At 36.2% G+C, this 25649-nt stretch overlaps 1 protein-coding gene across 1 annotated transcript in view; it reads right to left on the bottom strand.

Moving 5' to 3' along the window:
• LOC113228649 (dipeptidase 1-like) overlaps nucleotides 1-25606 on the bottom strand; it is a 234544-nt gene extending 208938 nt beyond the window's left edge. The window contains exon 1 of the mRNA XM_026462009.1: nucleotides 25476-25606. Within this exon, the coding sequence (XP_026317794.1) occupies nucleotides 25476-25515 (40 nt within the window). The 5' untranslated portion in view covers nucleotides 25516-25606. The remainder of the gene's footprint in view (nucleotides 1-25475) is intronic.
• Nucleotides 25607-25649: the final 43 nt, after the last annotated feature.

A 25649-nucleotide genomic window follows, 5' to 3' on the forward strand; every position in this document is an offset into this window, starting at 1 on the left:
TGTATTGTTTCCTGTGTTGAAGAATAAAGTCCCTTTTATTTTATTTTATTTTTTTATTTATAAACTCAAGTTACGTTACACTACAGAAGGTATCTAAGAAGAAGGTTTTAGATATTAATATTACAGCGGCATGTGCTACTTTAAATTGCTAACCAGGTTAGTACCAACATCGTAGAAAAATGCGTTATTAGAAAAATGTTGCAGTAACAGTTATTATATATCACTGATGTAACATAAATTGCTCTTGCGACCTCGTATAACAGCGGAATCGAGTTACCAAAGAAGCAGATGTCGAAACTAATTAAGTACCTTTAGCGAGGCAAACACGATACGGTCGTTCGCAATGTCGTTTTGCTACAACAGATGTATAAAGTATCAATCAAACTTTTATCAAAAAGGTTATCTACTATTTCATTTTTTTATGTTTAAGATCAATAGATATACCACTAGCTTGATGTAAAGTTATGGCAAAATCGTAGCGGCTGCAAATTGATTTGACTAAAACAGCTACAATACTAATCTTGGCGGGTATGAAAACTGATTCCGTCTAAGTTAAAGCCCAGAATACATTAAATTTTGAGAAATTTTAAATTTACTGTCGAAGGAAACACGCTCATATTTGATTAAATACGTCTGCATTAAATCTATTATTACCAGAATGAAATATGTTATTGAAAATGTAATTACTAAATATTTTTGAACAGGAGGAAAAATTTCATTGCCGATTACCAAAAGGAAAAATGTAATGTAGCTTTGCTAATGTTTCATGTGAAATCAAAGTCATAAATATTTAAATGTTTGTATAACGTTGCACCTTATTCACATCTTGTTAACGTATTTGTTCGGCGACAGTCGTCTGCGGAGTAAATGTATTAGATCAATCGGATATTCGTAATATCTAGAAGAAATCACATCCAGAAAGTCTAATGTCCCGATGTTGTCATTCGTCGGATTAATCGATATTTCCCAACCGGCATTAAGGCTTGGTATCAGTTTCTTCATGTCCACGTTTCAAATCATTTTCGTAAATGGCGTCATCATTGAGGAGCACGGAGTATTTGATCGGGTCCTTTGATAATATAGTGCCGATTTTCACTGTCGTTTCTTCGTCTAGATCTTTCGCAATCATTCTTATTAGAAGCGGCATAAATGTATCTAATATCGTATCTACTCTTTTACAATATGGTAGAGTTTCAAACGTTAAATTACAAAGTGATATGATTCCGAACTTTAATTGCGCATCGACGTGCTTAATCTTTTTTTTTAAATATTCGCGATTGATACGCATACATAATGAAACTATTTTTTCCGGATCCAAATAGCATTAGTATTTTCAAACAAATTGATGACAAACTTTGACGTTTTATGCTTTCACAGGTCACGACATGGTCATGGTCACGACAGACTGAGAAGGTAAAGTCATTAACCATTGTATTATCTTAGACTTCTATGTATTACGTGGTGCATTCCCAGATTGTGCCGTTGTGTGGCGTTATGCATTTTGTTATACCGATATTGTCGCGTGAAATTTGATAATAGAAATTTAAATAGAAGTTTTTATATTATATTTTATATTTTATTTATTCTTTATTGTCATTTATATAACAGTATATTTACATATAAAAATGTATAATAATGAAAGGTAAAAATGGAAATGTAAAATATCTACCTTCAATATGTGTAATTGTATTGAACATGGTGTAGCACGCGTATCAATTGCTTTTGAATAAGCTGTGTTTAGTGTGAGCGATACGTATTGTGAATATACACAATACGTACGTGGACCGTGGCCACAACATTTTTACATGTCATCATTGAAACTTTTTTAATATGCCTACGTATTACCCTAATTACAAAGACTTCATTCTACTACATAGATATTGTTGCCTAATTATAAATTAATATTTGAAACAACATAATAAAATTACCTTTAATAGACAGATGTTACTTTATTAAAGAAACCCATTACAAAAGAAAAGCACCTAGATCGCTAAAAAAATAAAAAAAGGGAATTGAAAACATTCCAATACTAAATCTCAAATCGATATTTAACGACTTTAAGCTAAACGTACCCTCCTACTACATCAGGAAATCTTTAAGCCGGTTTAGCACGTAAATGCGATCGGATGTGAAACTTTGCTATCACAATTGTTGGAAAAGACTGGGGAAGCCTAGGGTGAGTTTGGAAGTATAACAGTGAAGTCTGTCTACTCTTCTGCTTTTGTTCCTGGCCGGCGAAATTGCGCTGCTACTGTACCTAGGAAACCAAAGTTTTGTCTTAAAGAACGAGAACACTAAAGTTAATTTTTATAAACTTGACTGCAATGGTTGAAGTGTATTTGAAGACTGTGAATGACCATCGCTTTATTTATCTCTTTATTCATAAACCGTTTCTCTTTTTTAATTTTATCCTCGTAAGTCCCAGCAAACTATAATGGGAAAAGCGCTAAGCGCCCAACGTGCATTAAAATGTACTAAATAAATTACATACTTCAGGCCCAAGCAAGTATGCTTTCAGTTTTATATGACAAAACCCTATGTTCGTATATCACCAATAATACATAGCACTAAATTTGAACATGATATTTTGATTATAATGTACATATAGTGCATTTACGTGATAATATTGCCCGAGTCTGAATCATTTCACGAATTATGTACATTTTAATGTACACGAGGTCTTAGGAGGTTAAATGTATTTAATACGATGATGTTGGACTAGCGACTAGTCTGCAATTTCATTCATCTTTTTTTTGTTTATAACTATCTCAAATTCTCGTTCTATTTTCATAACATTTCCGGTCTACTTTATAAATAATATGTATAACATTGGTGAACTCACAAAGTTATATTTGAAAGCCGAAACTAGTTTGACACTAAAGGTAGAGAATGTTGCAGCGTTGCCGCTTCATACGTCCTCGATTTTGCTATTCAACATAGATCGCCTTCCGGAGCCCACTTTCTTTGTCAAGTGCAGTGCGGAAAATCAAATGGTTGTTGTAAAATCCCATTATAAAAACTACTTTTTTATATTTTACTCTTTATCTCCTGCGACACAATGTCAACTCATAGCGTATGTATAACTTTGAGATAACTTGAAAAGATAATTAATTATACAATACGTTTCACGTGAATCGCGTTTTGTGTGTACTATAATCGAGGGCTGTAGCTCAGATGCATTGCGAGAGGTACTTTTAATAATATAAAACCGGGATTAACTTCAAACTTTGGTTTATTTTACCATTTTACATATTTTATACTTTTGGGTTACGAAACAATAATCTTACTATGTATGTCAAGACCTTTCCTTGTTTTCTTAGCGTTCCAAATACAAAAACTATAATTATTATCTATGTTCAGCCAGCAATTCTACTCATAGAGTACAGCCTCGTCTACAGTACCATCAATAGTGATTTTTGGAAGCCACAATTGTGTATTAAACAGTACTCGCTGCCTTAATTTTAGTGTCGTAAACTTTAAAATAGGCTACTGGGTTGTTCATAAAATAGGACTAATTAGTATTGTACCTATGTAATAAGTAGGATTTTGTTTGAGCTGAGAAATGTGGGTTTTGTAACTTGTGCCTTATTGACACACAGTGGAGCGCATGTTGTACGAGCTCCAACTTTATTTACGGCCCGCCTTACGAGCCCAGCTTCCTACGGGCACTTTGATAATGTTGCTTTTACGACCACGATGCCGCTCGACACAGTGTACAAATGAATAAAGATTTTACATGTTTGAAAACATTAAGCTTAGACGGAGTGATTAAAACTTTCGTTTCTTAAGATGTGGTGAACATCTTCACCGATTCTACAATGTGCTTTTCCTTTGCATTTTTTTCTCCCCTAACAATCTACCATAGTAACGCACTTCTCGCGAATGGTGAAGTGATATGACTGTACTTGAGAGTAAAGTGACACTTGTACTCTCAAGTACAGTCACGGAGTTTCAAATATTCCACACATGTAATGCAATGTGCGCGAGTTCAGATACATTCTCGCTTACACACCGGCTACCTGTTTTACATTGAGGCCCTACTTCTATGTTTTGCACATGCTCATCTGCTATATAAGGAGCTATGTACATTTTGTGAACATCGGTCCCCAACATTTCATTGTGCACTCGTGCAGATTCTTCCCTGTAGCACCTCCTTCAGGTGGAACTGTCCAGTACCGTCCTAAGCTTAGGTCCGTGTCCGGACGCCCTCAGGTTTAACTTATTATGCTATTTAAAGCCTCATCGGCCAACTGCAAAATGTTTTTCAGACAAAAAAGAGAGAAGATACTATTAGAGATAGACTCTGCAGCTTTCGGCTTAGCTTGGCTAAGGAATGCCAAAGCCCTCAGTTGTCTATTCCAAAGCTTTAAATGTACGCTAAGTATGAGGTAAAGTCCACTCTGACGATAAGTATTATTTACAAGACAAAAGTGTTTTCTACACCACGACTAGGGTTGGCTGGAAGAGATCTCTTCTGGAGATAAACTCACCTTTGTATGAGTCATTTTGTAACCTGTGTTTTGAGTGTCTTTTCTTTGTGCATTATAGAGTTTAATTATTTTCACTTACATAGGCAACTACTCTACGTATAACATGTGTTATACCTACCTACCTATAATTTTGTTCTATACATATAATGAGTAAAATCGGATTACTTTTTCAATCCGCCATTCTTCAGAATTTTATTTATCAGGTCAGTTAAAATTATTTCAGTAACAGTGTAATTTTAATGTAGCAGTGTAGCTTTACGCTTTCACGTTTATGTGGCGAATGGCTGTGGAGTGAAATTTCTTACCAGCAGATGTATTTCCTGAACGAACTTGGTGTTCAGGGTGAAAATGAAGGTAATTTTTAGGTGTGCATGCTTCGTCATCATTTCCATTACATCAAGTGAGATGGAGGTCAATGCGCGCTTATTCCCAGTTGTCACCACTGGCTTTGTTCCCACTAGCGACAAATGGGAAAAAATCCCATATGTCACCAGGTGGTGACAAAAGGGATAAAAAAATCCCAGTTGTTGCCAGTGGTGATTTCTACTGACGACAAATGGGAAAAAATCCTATGTGTTACCAGGTGGTGACAAACAGGATTAAAAAATCCCAGTTGTTGCCAGTGGTGACTTCTACTGGCGACAAATGTGAAAAAAGTCCAATCTGTTACCAGGTCGTGACAAACGAGATAAAAAAAATTCCAGTTGTTGCCAGTGGTGATTTCTACTGGTGACAAATGGGGAAAAAATCCATATGTTACCAAGTGGTGGTGACAAACGGGTTAAAAAGATTTTTGTTGCCACTGGCGGCAAATGGAATTTAAAACATCCCAATACGTTGCCAGTGGTAAAAAAAAACGAAATGGAATAAAAAATTCCAATTAATGTAAGTTTATTGCCGCTATCGAAAGGGAATAAAAATAATAGTCGAGTTAAAAAGATCTATACTTTTATCATTAAACTCGAATTTTATTTCTATAATATATTATTATTAATATTATGAATATTATTTATTTATTTATATTCGATGGCGGCAATTAACTTACATTAATTGGATTTTTTATTCTATTTGGTTTTTTTTTGTACTTCAATTGTACCAATAGTATATTTTGTGTACAGTGATGTATTGTAATTGTTGATATTGTAAATACTGTCGTGTTGCCCGATTACTTAGTGGTAATTATTGTATTCTGTATTTTCGATGAGATCAAATATCGTATTTTGCAGGGCTGGCTGCTGGAAGTTTGTTGTCAAACGCTTGCCTACAAAAACAATTTAAAATGAAAATGTTTACAAAAAATATTTTAGCTCAAAAGATGGCTCTTCGTATTGAATATTCTATGTATTGCCGACTGCGGGAGATTTGGTACATTTTTCTCCCAGTAGAGTTCCAATACGGCTATTGATCGCATATGTGTGTAGAATCTTCTAGAAACAAGAAAGTACCTATTACAGATTATAAGATAACTTTCTTTTCGACTAAAATCAATACTAAATTCAACATTGTGCATACTTAGTAGAAAGAAATATCATTCAGATCTTCATCAAGAAAGGTTTTTATCCTTCGTATGAACATTTGTAACGTGATTGTTCAATAACAATGTACAAAAAAACCTGTTGTGGATAATTTTGCCTGATTGCGCATTGTAGGTATATAACTAAATTTAGGTGTTACGTACTAAATCACATCCACACAAAAGAGGTTTTATGGTAGCTCAACATTTGAAAGTGATTTAAGTACTTTGAATTTTAAGCACAAACTTAAATATTATTATTTAAGTTTGTGCTTAAAATTCAAATTATACAGTAGTAAGCTGCTCCTTATGTCTTACTATCCCGTTAGGAAATTAAATTTTATAATCGCGCACATGAGAGGATGTATGTCGTACTAGCTCAGACAGGCAGATTAGTAGCATTATAGCTCCTTGAGGACTTCGTTTAAGAAACTACTGCCACCTTACTTACTTCTGGTGCTGGTGGAAGTACAGACACATGGAACTTGCTAATTTATGTCTCAGAGTGACGGGGTAGTAGAAGTGCCGCTCGGATCTATGTGATTTAAAGCTTTAAGTGGCACTGGAACTGACATTTTCAAATTTTCGATTTCATTTTCACAGGGCCCCGGAGCAATTAGCCGTGAACGAGTGGATTGGCTGAATGAGGATCGTCCGATGTAATCAAACAGGGCGGTGACGGAGGATCTTCATAATGATTATGGTTTTCAAAGTTACACCAAGCTTTTTAACCCGGAATCGTTTTGATGCTATTGTGTTTAACCACACTTGTCGCATACAGCCGTCATCACGGCTATTGGCGCGCTGTCACGGCGTTTAAGTATCGACACCGTCAACTGTCATCAACTGTCGTCAGCTGCGAGCTGTTGTGCTGCATTCGATGCGAAACGCACAACATCTTTTCGCTCTTACGTTCATAAACATTAAGGTATTTTGACCGGCTCGTAACGAAGAGGTCATTCTGATTGAGAACGACGAATAATAACATTATATCGTAAATTCTGATAGCAGTATAACGAATGTATATACTTAAAGTTATTATTGTGAATGTGTACATTATTATTTTTATTTGTTTATACATTGAGCATTGGCGGACTTTATAGCCAGCTTCATCGTCAGCGTCCGCTTATAATTATTAATACGAAGATTGAACACATTTTATTTATATGGTCTGTGGTGGTCCAGCATCATGTATTTAATAAACTTAAAATTAGGTAACAAATAATTAAGAAAATCAAAGCGTAACAATACTTGAACTAAAAAATTATTTGTGTAAAAACTGTAACTACAAAACCCGCCATTAGCCTTTTGTTTTGAAATGAAAAATCTGTACATTATTACTATGATATCTTTTTAATTCCACATATCAAACGAACAGTGGAATGAAAGATAGATATAGAGTTATACAAATTATAATAATAGCAGTGTCTCTCTTCAATTTTTTTTAAAAATAATGATATTGGGCGTTCCTTCCAGCATGTCTATTATAGAATTGTTAGACTGCCTGTATGAGCAAAATTTATCCGAAAAACACTCTAACCTAAATAGGAATTCCTTAGAAGGCGAAATTAAATTTAGCCACAAATCAGGCAAAAAGGACGAGGCGACTTGTAACTAACTATATTTTAGAACTGACAGCACACATTCGGAGGACGCTATTGGAACAACAGCGTGTATACATTAATTGGACTTCATGCGCGGTAAGAGATTACACACGTGCAATATGAACACTCTGCAAAGTTCTGCCGGGATACAGAGCCCACATGCGGCCATTGAGGCGGAGCAGTTCACCCCATCAAGGTGTGTCCTAGGGTCGCAGAGCCCGCGAAGTGCGCAACCTGTGTACGCTTCAACAAACCTGCGAACCATAAAACAGGAGACGAACATTGTCCTGCTAGGACGAACACAACAGCGAGACACGTGAGTAACACTGATTATGAGGGCGCCTAGAGCGCCTCGTTCCTTCTCTAACACAGCCCAAATATGGATACCATTGTTAACGATTTAGCCCAAGACATTGTTGCAACTTGTGAATATACTTCACTAACATGCGTCCCAGATAAGTGCCTCTCGTGTATTTCTATGTCTAATTCTAATTTAAAAATAGTTCTGCAGAATATTAGAAGTATTAATTGCAATTTTGACGGTCTTTTATAGTTATTAAACCCTGATTTTGATTTTTGATTTTGAACCTGACATCTTTGTTTTAACTGAGTGTAGGTTACTCAAAACCACCTCAATTCCACATTTAGATGGCTATAACTTATATGGTAGTAAGGAAAACAATGTACTTCAGAATGATGGCGTAGCTCTTTACGTAAAAACTGACATATCAAACGTCTTGATAGAGGAACCTAAAATAGTGGAGTGAGGTTTCCTGAGAATGCTTTTTAACCGACTTCAAAAAAGGAGGAGCTCAATTCGACTGTAAGTTCTTTTTTTGTACGTATGTTACGCTGTAACTCCGGTATTTGTGAACCGATTTTCATGATTCTATTTTTATTGGAAAAGGGGTACTTCCATAGTGGTCCCATTTCATTGAAGAAAATCATCCACCATTAAGGGTGGCTGTTCACGCATGAAGATTCACTTTTATAAATAGCGCCTAACTTTAATTTAGGAGCAATTATTTTAATGGTTGATTTTGCTATTTCTCCAATTCAAGGCGTTTTTCTCTCAATATACTTTGAGTAGAGAGGACCGATTATTATTATCTCCAGTGGCAAGTCCTGTATAGTGGCGAACTAGGGGATATTTCAGTAAAACTTAGCAAATAGACGTAATTCCACGTACTTACTTGAGGTCGGTTTTTTTAATATTCTGTACTGAGATTATTCAATAGTAGCTCACCATTGTACAAGCCCTCGAACTCATCTAAACCTCTGTGCTTGTCGAACACTGGACAGCACAAACGACTTTAAATATTTAGGTGTCATAATTGACAAACATCTAAATTTCAAACACCATATTGTAGCGCTTACTTCTAGAGTTCGAAAATTGATATGTTTAAAAAAAAATTAAGATATGCATCTAGCAGCGCCCTTCTCAAATCAGTGTATTTAGCCCTTTGACAATCATTGCTACTTTACTGCATTACATCCTGGGGCGGTGCACATAAGACAACCCTGATAAACCTGAAAAAAGCGCAGAGAGCTGTTCTTAAAGTCCCCAACTTCCGTCCTTTCGATTATCCAACCCGCAAACTCCTGAGCGAGTGCGATGTCCTCTCGGTTCGGCAACTGTTTATCCAACAAATAATTTTGAAAAAGCACACAATTACTCCATTTCATTGTGTTACTTTAACTAACCAAAAACGACTCGATACCTTTTCATCTCGTGCACAACTCCGCACAGCACACTCGCATAGATTTTTTGTTTCCATGGTACATGGTCCGTCAAATTGTGGCTTAAGAGTAAGACTTACTATGAATCAGAGGACTTGCTGGAAGTTATTTAATAATTACAATTTGTTGTTTTATATAGGTAACCTTTAATTTATAACTACTAATTATTTTATTGTTAAATATAAAAAAAATATTTTTAAGCTGTAATATAAAGAAATTTGCAAAAAAAAAATGCCTAAATTCCAGTAAATATTTTACTAAATTTAGGCATCACAATTACGCGTTAGATGCTTTAAAATATATAACAGCTTTACTATGAAGAATGTATAATCTAGATTCCCCTGTTAATTCTAATTTAAATACTATAATAGATTTATTTACATTTGTTTTTACGTATATTGTATTAGATTAAGGTATATTGAAATAAATTTATATTTATCTTTATCTTTAAGAAGTAGTGTTACTTTAAAAATGGGATAAAAGCTCAGATACTGCATAGCTTGTTGTCAATAATAAGTTCATAGTTATTGTTATTCGGTAACGTGCATCTTATGCACTATTTTCTTTGCCGGCCTCATTTTTTATTTTACTAGAATTAGTCTGATTAAACATGAATGCCACCGATTTCTAGTCAGCAATCGAAGCAAAATGTCGGACGATTAGATAATAGTGTCACTTTTCACTTTACTATTCACAAGCTTCTTTCTTAATTTCTAAGATTTAGTTGAAAAAACGTGAGAAGGAAGAATATAGCAAAAGCTATATCGCTCTGCAAGAGCGACGCGACTCAAGAGACGTCAATACTCTCTTGCAGTTGTTAAAGTTGCCGCTTTTCGTAGCACGACATGAGTTCGTAACAAATTAAGGGCCGTATTCTAGAACTCTACTCAATGCTCAAGTCAGGATTTGAGTATGGTTTAAAGCACTCGAAATCATACTCAAGTCCCTGCCATTAGGGTCGTATTTCCAGTGCAATCCTGACTTGAGCATTGAGTAGAGTTCTAGAATACGACTCTTAGTGTCCGCGAGTCGACTCAGGCGACTTACATGTGTCACTCACGTCATTTTCTTTAGTGACAACACCGAATCGGTAATAGAGATACACTGTTTTATTCGTTCATTGAGTGAAATTGAAAATGCATTGACGTGACATATGCCAATATTGTAAGTAATAATAACGCACACACGCACACACTCATCGTAGTTCCGCACTAGGGAATAGCCCTGTTTCGCGGGTGCCATGGACACACACATAGACAACCACAAATTACACTCAAACTCACGAGAGAAATAAATGTAGGCCATACAAATATTTCTACTGGACCGGGAATCGAACCTGGCAGTCGGGTATGGTATCCGTTCGGAGGCAGTAGGTAAGTAATTTTGAATCGACGTGACGCTATCTTTATGTAAGCTTTTTTAGAATTCATTTTGCTTGTCTTACGACATCCGACATCATTCGTTACATCTCACTCACAACCCTTCCAAATATTTTAGATAAATTGTATTAGGTTTACTTGCTTCACCAAGGTAGAAAATCTGTTTTAAAAACGTAATGTAAAAGTCAATCTTGCAATTTAATAATATTTTTATAATGCTTGTGATAGCTTAGGTACATTAGTTGCTCTTGCCCTAGAATATAACGATGTGAACCTAGTTTACCTTAGTGTTTTTACCTTATTTACTATGTAACTAACTTAGTAAAATTTCATATGGTTTCAAAGTGAGAAGCACTAATAACCTAATGAAATATGTAGTGAGCTATATCTCATGCCATAAGACGTAAGCCGAGTGCGGCAATATCTTAAAAAAAATCTTAAAACAATGATTTATAAACTTTTATATATTTTCTTATAGTTCTCATTACATTGTTCTTATAGATATTCCTATATGTTAAGTATAAATAATAGTAATTAATATTGATAAATGATTATCAATAATTATAGGTTTCTTACCAAGATATGATTTCTCTGAACGGTTTTCGGAACGGTTACACGCTCCATCAGTGATCATTATACACAAGATATTCATTTCAGAGACATCGATGTCTCAAATCTGTTTTCCTGATTTTCAATCAAGCCAATCTGATTCTCTCGAACAGAATAAACATTCCGAAGAGTAGTTATGAAGTAAAACACAATTGAATTGATTTGTTTTGTTATTTGAAAAAAAAATTAAAATTTTTAAGTCAAATAGAATCATTTACCTTGGAGCTATTTCTAATGTAATAAATAGATTTCTTTGTTGTGCCCCAATCCTTTCATCATCAAAATTTCAGCCGAAAGACGTCCACTACTGGTCATAGACCTCCCCCCAAGGGCACCATAACGGCCCTATCTATTAAATGAAATTTAATTATTTTTTTATTATATTTTTTATTTATTTATTATTACACGATGCAACATGACAGTAATAACCATAGCGTTACAAAGTTTCAAAAAGTCAATATTTACAAATTATAAAAAAAAATAAAAATAAAAATTACAACTAATATCAAAATCACAATATGAAAATTAATAAAACGAAACATGAACAATGAAAAGATAATTTAAAAAAAAATATAAAGATAAAAATTGGTTAAAATAATTATCCATCCAGACTTCTCTCTAACACTCTCTTCCACTCGGTCATCAGACTTGCTATCCCTGTCACAAACACATCACACTGCGGTGATGCTGCGAGTACGGAGTTAAGGAGGGCAGTCGCTCGGGGAATGGGCGAGTGCCTGTACAAATTCGTGCGTGAAGGCGCAGTTGCTAAAAGGGGCACAGCACGTCGCCTGCAGCAATAGTCATGTGGTACTTTAAATCTAAGGATTTTTTCTACCAAATTCACACAGTCGACGTTATTCCTTAAAATATTTAATACAAATTTGAGTAGAGTCAAATTTCGACGTAATTCCAGGGAGTCATACCCCAAGTGACCCTGTAGAAAGCGTGTTGGGTACAAGAATGGGTAATAAAAGTGTTTTTTTCTATAAAGGTGTCTCAAGAATTTTTTTTGAACTTGTTCCAACATAAGTATATATTTGCTCTCGTGTGGAGCCCAGACAACTGCATTCGTCTCGAGAATGCTTCGAACCAAAGCCGTGTATAGCGTGCACGTTGCTGCAGCAGTAAGTGGAGCAGCGTTACGCAACACAAACCCTAGCCTCTGATACGCACATTTAGTAACATTCCGAACATGAGTCCGGAATGTGAGACAGGTGTCAAAGGTAATTCCGAGATCACGGACCTCGCCCACACGATCCATCGCCCCACCAGCTATGAGATAGTCATAGTGAAGGGGCGACGGCGAGCGCGAAAAGGACATAATCTCGCATTTACCGCTATTAAACAGCAGCTTATTTTCTACACTCCAGTTGTTTACCGCATCGATGTCCCTTTGCAAAGCTTGACAGTCCAGAGCGGACTTGATGGGCATAACAAGTTTTACGTCGTCGGCAAACAACAGAGTAGTAGCGCTGCTGACCACCGCAGGAAGATCGTTAACAAACAACAAGAAGAGGAAAGGCCCTAGATTTGATCCCTGACTTATGCCTGAACGTGTATGGTACGGCTGTGAATGGTATGGTCCATACTTTATGTATTGTTTCCGGTCCCTGAGATAGTTAGCGAACAGCTTTAAAAGTCGAGGGACGAATCCCATTCTACCTAGCTTCTGCAGCAATATGTCATTATCGATCCTGTCAAAAGCTTTTTGGAAATCAAGATATGCTACATCAACTTGATTCCTAGCATCCATTTCTCTCGAAATTATATCAACCAGCTCGACCAAATTAGTGTTTACCGATCTTTTGGGCAAAAAGGCATGCTGGGAGCTAGTTAAGTAAGGCTGGCACTGAGGGAGTAGATATTCATGCATGACCATCTCGAAAACTTTAGCCAGAGCAGACAGAATTGCTATGGGTCTATAGTTCTCTACCTTCAGCTTAGATCCTTTTTTTGGTATTGGAGTAACGCGAGATATCTTCCAAATATTTGGGTATTCACCAGAGGCCAAAATAGAGTTGAAAATATAGACTATCGGGGCAATCAAACTATCTATGCATCCCTTGATGACGAAGGCCGGAATGCCGTCTGGACCCGCTGACGTACCGGCTTTAAGGCGCTTAACTGCGCGGCGCACAGCATCTTCACTGATTGACCGGACGTCGACTAGTTCACCATCCAGGGTCTCCGAACTGACTAGCTGAGGATCGAGAGAGGGTGAGGTAGGTAGGAAAACAGATTCAAAATGCGTAGCAAATGCGGCTGCAGCCTCGGAACCACGATACTCAGAATCACCATGCGTGACAGCAAGTTCGATTCCTCCTCGGCAGCGCAAGGTATTGACGTACTGCCAGAACAGTGAAGGGTTGGTGATGAGATTTCGTGAGACTTCGTTGACATAGCTGTCATGGGCCACCTTAATACTGTCTTTGGTTTTAGAGCGCAAAATTTTAAACTGTTCGTAAATATCCGTACTTCCAGTTCGTTTCCACTCCCTATGCAACCGAGCTTTAGTGGCAATGTCACGGATAACAGCTTTCGTGTAGAAGACTGGATATGTACGACTACACGTTGGCTTCCGTATTTTCTTGGGAATGCAGTGGTCGAAAAAGCTATAGAGTATGGTATTAAATTTAGATACGACGCTGTCAACAGTCTATTATATTAAGTGACTGGACGAACAAGTTGTGCGCTTGATGGTTACCAACTGTTATCAGTTGCAGTGCCACTCAGAGATTTAAATCATAAAGATCTAAGGGTCCTGCCAACGCGCCCGTCACCCTGAGACATAAGTTGACAAGTCCCATGTGCCTGTAATTTCACCAGCACCCTTACCCTTCAAAACTGGAATACAGTAATGTTGACATTACTGCTTGGCGGCAGAAATAGGTAAAGTCGCAGTACTACCCAGGACGAACTCTTTCACAAGGAACTCTACTACTACTTTTCTCGCCATTAAACGTTAATGCCATTAAACATTAACATTAATAGATCAATTCTATTTTCTTCTAAGAAACGGATATCAATAGACGACGACGAATTCTATGTTAAAGCAATTCAGGTTAAGATGGACCTGAAAATGAACCCATAACGATTAGTGACAAGATATCGGGAAATAATGTTTAATAATATAAAGTAGTGCTTGACACCACTTCTTGACACTGAAACTTTAGCGAGTCTTGTCAAACAGATAGTGGGCGTCTTGTCAAACAGATAGTGGGCTAGCTACATTTCCGGTTATACGCGTTTTGAAATTTTTGAAATGCGAAGAGTGTATAAACTTTAGTTACGACCCAGAAAATGATTTTCATAAATTAATTTCAATCAAAGACATGTGTGGCTTATTTCATTTCACACAAAGTATATTTATCTCCAACCTGACTCCACGGATGCCAATAGAGTCATGCTAATACTAAAACGTGCCGTACGCGTATTGGTTGGGGTTAAAGACAGACATTCCTGCAGAAATCTCTTTGTAGCGCAACGCATAATGACGTACTACTCACTCTACTTATACGAAATTATAATGTACGTTAGAAATAATCTGTCTTCATTTGGTACTGTAAATGTCTCTGGCATCCCACTTCACCGTACCGGTCATTCGAGAACAGTCCTCCGACGCATGGCACTTGCAAAGAAAAACCCGCGTGTCATCGGACCTACTTACTATGAGCGTTTACCCGCTACTCTCAGACTTGAACCGTCAGACGAAACATTTAGGCGCCGGGTGAAAGACCTTTTCTTGAAAAATCCTTTACACTCTGTAAAAGAATTTATGGACTGTAAATTGTAACGAATTCAGTATTTTCTATTTTTATTCTAATTTTTACCGCATTAACATACTCTTGTATAATTGTTATCAACTTATGACGATCATTGATGGAAGAATGGTATTTGATATATAATTTAATGACAACAATATTATATAATGAATTGTTAATTTTCTAATTATTGTGTGCTTTTCTTATAATTTTCCTTTTTGATAATTTCTTAAACTTTGACATGTAGTGCAATTTATACTGTAATGTTATATTTGAGAAATAAATAAATCTGAATCTGAATCTGAACACAAAAATAACTCTGCGTTAAAAAATGTAAATGTTTTGTTTTTTTATTCTGTGTTTTTTCATACACAGACAAGATACGATTATATCTCTATAGTATAAGACAGCATAAAGACGTACATAACAAATCTGTAAAATACGTTTCTAGACAATACAGTAAGTCATTTACCAAATTGTAACTTTAGTTACTGCCTACAGTGTTCGTATCTGCACTTATTATCTAAGATCGGAGTTCATGCGTCTCTATCTCTCGTCACTCCTTACAGAAAAAAATACTATTATTAACTTACGAGTGATATGTGATTTCTTGTGTTTATTTAGGTACTTTAACATGGTAATTATTGTATTTCCTAAATAATCAAGATGGCATTTTTCTTGAAATTTTAATATAATGACGTAATATTACAAATGCCTATTTCATCTCTTTGCTCGAAGTAGACTGATTGCGAGGTCCGGTCATTTGACCGGCTTTGGACTCTTCACTACGTGGATGCTAGTACCTTTTTCTGTATACAAGATCATTGCGCTCCATGGTCACAAGTTGACTGATCAGCGGCAGATGACAGCATTAAGATATATACACATGTCCACCATCTTTCGCTGTCGACGACTACCCTCATCTCGATTATTTGTGGCGTTACCATTGTCACTCACTTTTTTCCAACAAACTACACTCACTGTACCCACAACTGCAAAACGAAACTGAACTCAAAATATTTTTGCTTTTATTATTGTATGTATTAAGAACCAAATTCCACGCAGCATTTATAGAAAAATCGCGTGCTTGCGTTTTTGGATGTCATTGGTGGAAGTGCGACAAGACGGTTCAATCAGTCATTCTGTCTACGGAAAACTAACACACAGATAAGTATTTATACTCCACCTCGCATCATTACCATAAACACCTACAATCGGTCTTCAGGTCATTAACTAACAAAACTTTTTGTGATGCACGCCTTGAAAAGGCCCAAGTTATAGCATTCAGGGAATCAGTCTGCAGGCAGGGAATTCCAATCCATAGCCGTTCGCCATACAAATGTGGAAATCTTTGGAAATTCCACAACATAGGGGTGGAATCTTCTGAGTCCGGGTCGCCTACAAGCCTCTTTCCACGCTCGTCGATTGAATCCAAGGCGGCGAGTTGGTATGTAACAGAGCCATCCCATAGGTGGCAGCAGTACTTCATTCCTCTACCGGACTTGTGCTTGGTACAACTTAAACAACTATCCCGGTTTGAAGTAACGTCTCACCCTGGATAGGATGCAAAGAGTCCTGGCTGCAATTGGTCATGGATTCTATGTATCCAATTCCAAGTAGCAGTGTTCTGCGACAATGTGCGGACATAGCTCCCAACTTAAAGGGCAATTCACACCTTAAGCTCTCGTCTAGACCGCTACTAAGAGGCACTAGCTGCGCTCGGGACGAACGCCCCTGCCACATGCTTCTGGGGCAGACGTGTTCAGCCCTGCATCTAACAACATGTATGTCAACAGGTATGTCGTATTGTCACAGGACACTGTTACCGGCATCTCCTGCACTAGCCCGGAGGAGCTAGTAGAGGATGAACTAGACATCCTCCGATCCCTCCAGTCACGTCGGAGTTTGAGAACTGGAGAGATGCGTTTTTTTCGTGTTGGGAAGAGTGCCTTACAGTTCCGCCACCCGTAAAGAGATTTAGTGGTTGACTTAGAATCGACTCGATCGAATTTTAAACCAAATTGATCGTTAGTTTTGCGAAAGAGTACTTGTGTTTACTTACAGTTTGCTTTTTTTATCCACTGCATCCTTAAATTGATTTAAGTTAAAGTAGTGTTTTTCTTTAGTTTTACGGCACATACTTAGTACCTTCGTAAAGTTACGCAAACGATCCATCTAAATTTTCTGTATCAATTACGCATTGGAAATTTCGTTGGAACACAGGAACTTCGTTCGTAACTCCTAAAAGGATCCGAATACATTCACAAAGTTTATCAGAAGTTTCAAATGTACTTGCGATATAATTGGCACCTGATTGTAAGCTATCCTTAAATCAATTTAAGTAATGTAATTGTAATTTGCTACTTTCGATACAACAGACTCAATATTAGATAGAGGCAATGCGTCCAACTCTGTGTACTTATTTATTGTTTGCGAATAATTGATAACTCTTCGCTTTCAATGGTGAAAAAATGTCTCATCATTTGTGGAGTAACGGTATGATTTCATAGCCATCAAATATCTAAGTATGACATTTTCGTAGATAAAAAACAAGCGAGAAAAAAACAGCCATTACGTTGCAAAATTGAGCTATATCAATAATTATTCTTTAAGAACGTCATGATAATTATCACATCACCAGAGAAGTTTTAGACAATATTTTAATCGTTTGTATTTGTTTATTGAATGTCATAATACAATCTTTTTATGAAAGACATTAGGCTTAACGAAGTTAAATTAATTGTCTATCCAGATTTCTATTAATGAAAGTTACAAAGCATCCAATGTCAACCATAAAGTCACTGAGATAATTCAAATCTTTGTCTCAAGTCTAATCTAAATCTTCTTTTATATCAAATTTTAGTCTTTTATTCTTAATTTCACGTAACTTGCTTAAAACTTACTGGGCCTTGGCATAAGGGCCATATTTCGGTTATTTACGAAAGACGTTCTAGTACAATTTGTTTATTATATTAATATGTCATATAGTGCAAAATGAAATGGCCTTTTATATGCACTATGTCATGTTTGCACTTTATACTACTTTATCCGTATTATACAGGGTTATTTTTAAATAGCCCAGACACCTCAACACTGCGCTCAGATCGATAACACAAAACACGACTTTCAGCAGTTCGAACAAAAAATGTTTTGACTTCACAAACCAGTATCAGTCTTTCCATGGATTTGTAAGAGAACTTTTATAAGCGCTAGAACAAAAGTAGTTTGTTTTAATAATAGGAATGTGCTATATATATAGAGGGTTCAGTTTATGGCCTAGCCTTAGTGAAAAGAAAGACAGGACTCGGGCCACATAAATTTATTTACAAGTACAAACGAAAAGGCTAGTTAAGCTAAGTTACGCTCAAATAATAAAATGATGTATAATATAAAAAGTGCAATTAAGATAAAGACTCCCTTCTAAACAGTCCAGATACTTATCCCAAAAAGGTCGTGCGTATAACTAATGATTTAAAAACAGTAAATCACGTGAAGTTTGAGTTTTACATGAGGATGATCTATGAGCACATCCTTTTGTTTTAAGAATTTTGATGGGAGTGATGACGCGACGAACCAACGTACGAATAGTGGACGAAAAAAAAGAATGATTTGAGAACGATGTAAATTTTAAAAGAAGGCGGTCAAGAACCAGTAAAGAGGGCGGGTTGATGATGAAGGAGGTCAGCATCATCACAAGTTTATTTCAAAATAACCCTGTAGCAGATAATAGCTGTGTACTCGTAAAATTGAATTATTTTGCAAAAGCTAAATTAACATGGATTATGAAATGTCGTTGTGATTTTAACCAAATATACAAGCCACTGCTAGGTACGAGACTTGCTTTGTGCTTACTAAGAAAGCTAAGGACCTACAAATAAAACTGTATGTGTAATACTTTACAGCAAAAGTATAAAATTAGGCTAAATCAGTGTAAAAGCATAGCACTTTGGCTTAGTTTATATTTGTAACCGCTGTAATATGGCGGAGAACTACAAACGATTTCAAAATACCACGTTAAAGTAAAAAAATACATTTGCCTTTGGCGTTTTAATGTACCTACACTTTTTTCTGAAACAGATGATTTTGATTGAGAGTAAATATTGCATGAGCATTATGAAAAAGACTGAGTGAATATTATATTGTATGAATGATTGGCGTTTAATATATATCTAATGTGTGTTAATCTCCTAAAATATGTAGTTCTTCTCCTTAAATAGTTCCCACATACACAGTTTTCTTCTTTTCAGAGCTTACTTTATCGGATTTAATTGGTATTTAACCATGCAAACCTTTCCTGCCGGTATCTAAAGGAATAAGTTAGTATTGCAAAATTCGCCTTGGTCTTGCAGTCTTGGTCTTGTTCTTGCATTTTTGCTAGACCCAGACCAAAACCAACTAATTGTACCAAGAACAAGACTGACCTTGCGAGATTTGAGCAAGTAAAAGACTGAGTGTGTGAATGAGTGTCTTGCGTCGCTAAGTTACGTTAAACCATATTGCAGCAGTTGCTGTGCAGCAGTTGGCTATTCATGCATTTAATTTCCAATCGATATCGATATTGATAGACGTTACCTAACGGCAAACTTGTATACTTATAACTTGTAACGGAATATATAAATATTCCGAGACGTAAGACGCAGGTATTTTTCACTCTATGTGTAAATGTACTATACTTATACCGATGTTAATTGCATGAGGTGGACTCACACTACTAAGGCAAACAAAGAAGTAAATTCGTAACTTCATCGGAAAAATGGTTCACCAAAAGTAAAGGAAAAAGTAATTTCAGCCAAAAACACAAATAAGATGGATATAAGAATACATATAATTTTATCCAAGAAGTCCCAAAGCGGTAAGCGCGGCCATTATATAGGTACGTCGTACCCACACCTGGCCCGGGTAATTACGCACAAAATGGGTATTTTTGCCCAACCATCCAGCCTGCTTACCGGTGGATTATGCCGCTTTAGTAATGGAGTCTTATTTGTTTGAGCAGATAACATTTGGAACTACTTCTAAATAGTTTCTGCTTTATAAGGAAGCGTCATCCGCATAACATCAGTCATCTACAGGACTGCTGTGTGATATAAAATCTAAGTGAAATTGTACATTTTTACCCATGGCAAAGCCACAAATCTGTTTTCTGTAACGACAAAAAATCCAACGTAGGCATTAAAATGAAAAATGAAGCATTTTTCAATAAATATCGATCATAACACGCGCGCATGCTTATTTCTGAAACCAATTTCAAATTATTTCCATATTTATCACTTTAATATCTTAATTAAATTTCTGCCTCTGCGGCATTTGCTGAAAACGTTCGCGTCAAGTCGAATACCGGCAAGTGAGAAATATGAAAACTTAAAATAAATTATTAAAAACTGTTTACCATTTTAGAAGCAGCTTCTACATTTTCCCGGTCTTGGTTAAGAAAGTTAAAACGGAGCTAAAAACAAAATGGAAGGCAATGGGGAGAGATTGAAAATAAATTTATAGCTTGTCCTTACAGTGCCAAACCCAATAAAGACATTTTCCTCCAACAAATAAAATAAAGTCAATGGATGTTTCTTCAGTTGAAATAACTTGATATTCTTCCATGAAAGAAGTGTTTTAACGGCGAGAAGGTGACCTTGTTTGGTGAAAATGAAACATCTACAGCTTTATTTAATAGTTGGCGGTAACGTTTCCATGGGTTGATCAAATAAGTTGAGTCCGTTGCGTGCGAACCGCCCAGTTACCACGTTTTCACGTACATTAATGGCGAATCTGACATTTAAACATTTAAATTCCTGTGGATAATACAACCGAGTGCCCGGGAAGTCGCCGCGTAGACCAAAGACAAGCCAGTCTCGCCCGCGGGCCCGGGACGCTCATTTAAGCTAAAACGTAAAAGCTAAATGAATAGAGCGTATTTTGCCATGACAATCAGACGCACGCGGTCGCTACGCGGCGGCCGCGCGATGGAATTCGTGTAGAATAAATGCGCCCTTAGGGTTTCTTTGCTTTATGTCTTTTGATTTACAACTTTTAACATCTTCTGTCGAGACGCTTGCATAGTGGGTTTTAAACAGAGAGAGAAAAGGGAAGGAATCGAAAATCCTTTAGGATCGTAAGGAATATATTTTATTCAGGATGTTTACATGACAACTAAAGAACAAAACCAAAATGTCAAAAAGAATACAAATTTTTATGAATAAAAAACTGTAAACTACATTGAGCAGCAACTGCTCACGCACACTTTCATAAAAAGTATACCTTACTATGTTGTCCTAAAAGTGGCAAATAGCCCAGATTGCATAGTATCACATACTTGTCAATACTTTTATTGGGGTAATAATATCAAAAATTCAAACAAAATCTTTTTTTTTTCTTTTAAAATTTTGCATAAAGTAGGGCTCTTGGGGATTTCCTGATTATTATTATTTATTATTAATTAATGCGAGTCACTGTGGCTTCTAGATCGTATCAACTTAATTTCATCAAGTTTGATTAGTTGGTATGTAAAATAGAATCCCACTTCGTTTGCACGAAGTGACCGTAGTCTCGGTCAATGAAAATTCAAATGTTATTTATTGATTAATATTTTACGATGTATAGAAAGGCCTACCAATAAAACTTTGTAGTCTTTTGTTAGCCTCTAATTGTTTCTCGATAAGATTTAATTAACTTTGTCAAAGTTGTTCTTACTTCCCTTACTTAATTTAGTCTTATTTATACATAATAATTATGAAAGTGACGTTATTTCAACTTTATATATATATATATATATATATATATATATATATATATGTACATATCCCCATTAGGCAAATTTGGAGTTTTGCTAGGATGGCAATATAATTATTATTCCAGTATCTAGAAGTATATTATTTTATATTCAAATCTCAGCGCCCAGTTACACGACGCGAAAGATTACTATTACATTACACAACATAAAATATAAATAAATAAAGAAAACACTTAAATGAGCGTACCAGCTGCTGGGGCGAGGTTGGCTTGTCTATGGTCTACGCGGCGTCCGCGCAGCTTCCGCGCGGCGTCCGCGCAGCTTCCGCGCGGCGGATAACGATTGCTACATATTGGAAATGAAACTAGTTTTCTAATCCAAACCGCGTATATATTTGTGTTTTCAAACAACTCATGGTCACGGCTGGCTGGCCTGGATCTTGTAAGGAATCCGAAACGTTGATTTGTTTGCAATTACTCAAATATATGCAATTCAGATCCGTAATTTTCCGTTATTGGATTTCTCTACGTCTGAAGCAACGTTGTGCAGTGTGCTACAGCGGTATTAATGATACGGGAAAATGAAGATGATACCTAATTCGTAAGGATTGTTTTCTATATTGGCGTTACCACATCATGTACTTGTTTTTAGACTACCAACCTAATTACGACCTGTACTTATTTATACATCACTCAACCCACGTTCTACTTACGAGTTCGTGACTTATTCGCGAAAACATGCAAGGATTTTGTAAGAAACCAAATACATGGATAAAACTTCTCTAATTTTCCAAGAATAATTAATACGTCTTAATTTTGAAGGATGTTAGAGAACTAATTACATAAGTAACTAAAAAAAAAAATTAAAAAAAAATTTAACTAAGAATGTGTATTTTAGATATTGTTTGCTAATAAAAAAACTTTTGGATGATGGATTATTAATGGAATGGGATGGAATATGATAAAATTCAAGGAATCCGATTCTTCCCTTATAAATTTGAGCATCTACATATGTTTAAGAACTAGGTTCGCAAAGATAAACAGTACGGCTTAGTTATTGAAGGATAGTTTTAGAAGTTTTAGGTCGACATCTATAAAGGAATATATTTTTCATATAAATTAACACCATGTATCTTACCCATTTAACATAATATAGATATGAAACAAAAGGCAGATTCTATGTATATCTAGATATGCTCTTTGAAAGTATCTTCATGGTAAGACATATAGTTTATACCGTTTTCCCAATGATCTTAAAAACGCGTCATTGCGTTAACAATCACAGACAAACGCTTAAAACTTATTTCCTTGTATATTTTAGTTTTAATAATTGAAAATCGAATAATTCATTTTTTCTATAATCTAATTTTTCTGCCTGTTTTGAGAATTGACGACCCATACTGTGCACTTTGTACAGCCGCAAGTTTATCCTTTCGGCAAAATGTACATGTGAGGGTGCGAATGTGTTTGTCATTGTGAAAAGTTTAAACACGTCCATTGAGAGACGTTACGTTGTTGATAAACAATTCAGTTGTTTGGTCAACAGACAGAGCATTTAGTAGAACTGGTTGCAAACTACTCAACTCGCATTCAATTCAAATGTAGTTATTATTATAATTTATACGTATTTACAAAAACTTGTTCCTGGAGCAGAGATAGGCTCTAGAAACGAGCTCGCCCAGAAGATGCACTGTTCAATTTTGGTAATAAAATAAGATATAACAATAAAATTCGGGTATATGTGCTCGGAAACAGTCGACGGCTGGGAATTATATTCCTGGGTTGTGTTCATATTAAAAGATGACGAAAAGCGCCTAATAAGACTGAAGGGAATATCAACCAAGTAAAAAAAAAGATATTCTGCCAAACAGACAAACAGGCAACACTGCACCGCCAGAGGGCTAAACTATGAAATTTATATTCAAGCTTATCGTCGCAATAAGTCTGCTAGCTCTGCTGCTATCAACGGAGTCAAAAGCTTCTAGTTGATATTTGGTTGTTAATTTGCATTGATATAGTGAATAGAGCCACTGCCATGGACATTTAGCGCATCGTGTTCAACACTTTTTTTATGCCAGTTCAGCTCCGGTACGTCAGCGTGCACGGAATAAAGCGGCTGCCTATTTTTCATGCCATTGTCTTCCCGCAGTCGTATTCCCCGTCCCATTACATGGACAGCAATATACACATCGGTCCACTCGCTGACGCTAACACTTACCGTAATATTTTCGAAAACGACGCGGAATTGGAATGAAGGTGAGACTCGAACATCCGACCAACATTAAACAGCAAGGATATTTGTGTAATATTCTTAAAAAAACAAATTGTTGTAACGAAATTGTTATCGAATTTATTATTCGCGTGAATTGAACGTATGCACACCGTTAGAAAGAAAACACGAATAATTGGACCTGGCACATAATCACTGTATCAATGTAAATCATCTAGTAGCATTAGAGCTCCCTGTGAAAGAGTTCGTCCAGGGAAGTACTGCCACCTTACCTATTTCTGCCGCCAAGCAGTAATGTTCACATTACTGCACGGCAAGGGTGCTGGTGAAATTACAGGCACATGGAACTTGTCAACTTATGTCTATGCATTACTGTGTTTCGGTTTTGAAAGGTAAGGACTCTGGTGAAATTACAGGCACTGTAATGCCGTAGGTATATAAAAATGTTTCTCAATAATGCTATTATTGGAAACTATAGGTATAATATGTCCAGATAAACCCAATCATCCGTGCCATCTACTATGAAGTACAGATGCAACCGACAATGAAGTGCTGCTAGATATGATAGTTATTGATAAGTGGTGTCAGTAATATAACGGCAATACCGATAAATTGGATGCTTTGTACCAGGCGTTAGAGTTGACATGATCTAGTCACATGTTGTTGCAAGGTTATCAAGTTCAAAATACGCGTCTTAACTGTGACTACATAACATGCTAATATTAATGACGTTTGTAAATAAGTATCGTGATATGGTTATTACACTTGATACGATTTCTTATCTTTATTCGGAAGGATATTTTTCTACCGATCTATTTTATGTTTACGAGTATTGTTTGTTCTTAGGTTTTAGCGTTTGTTACACATAACAAATGAAACGTTGGTTTGATTGAAGAAGCAAATACCTTTGCTCGATTTAGATCCGAAAAAATAGTTTCATTTCATACGTATTTTTATTTTATAAATCAAAAAGAATTTATAAGTATACGAAAAGGTCACCACTATTCGTTTAACATGTATCCACAAACTTCTAGCGCTCGGGAAATTCAAAACTTTGCTTGAATAATTATCACCCAAATGCAAAATGAAGAATTTTATCGTTGAGGCATTAAAATATAGAGTTCATTTTACATTAAGTACAATTTCGGATTTAAATAAAATGAACAGACCAAACTAGCAAACAATGTATTATTTTTTTCTAGCAACAAAGACTTAGAAGATCCACGCAAGCGTAAAGTTCATAATTATAATTGTGAAATGAATCATGAAAACCAGTTGTATCTTAGAAACACCGCCAAATTGTCGTAGGAAAAATAAAGCAACATTCGCGAGTATACATAAAAATACATTCATAAAGGTAATTAAAATTATTAGAAAAAGGAAATATTAATTTATAAAATATTAAGTTTTAGTAACGTACCTGGCTCGTTAGCTGGGACGCGGGCTCGCACAGGAGGCATTCGGGACGACCGCACACACCGGTTGCGCGCTGTTACTGTCAAGTTAAACGAATTTTCGCGGGATTCGCGCGAAGCGACGCGACGCGCCAGCGGGCGGCGGGCGGAGGTCTCCTGAAACGTCACATCCCTCGCGT

This window comes from Hyposmocoma kahamanoa, unplaced genomic scaffold (assembly GCF_003589595.1).
Source record: "Hyposmocoma kahamanoa isolate Upper Pololo Valley unplaced genomic scaffold, ASM358959v1 100021, whole genome shotgun sequence".
NCBI lineage: Eukaryota > Metazoa > Arthropoda > Insecta > Lepidoptera > Cosmopterigidae > Hyposmocoma > Hyposmocoma kahamanoa.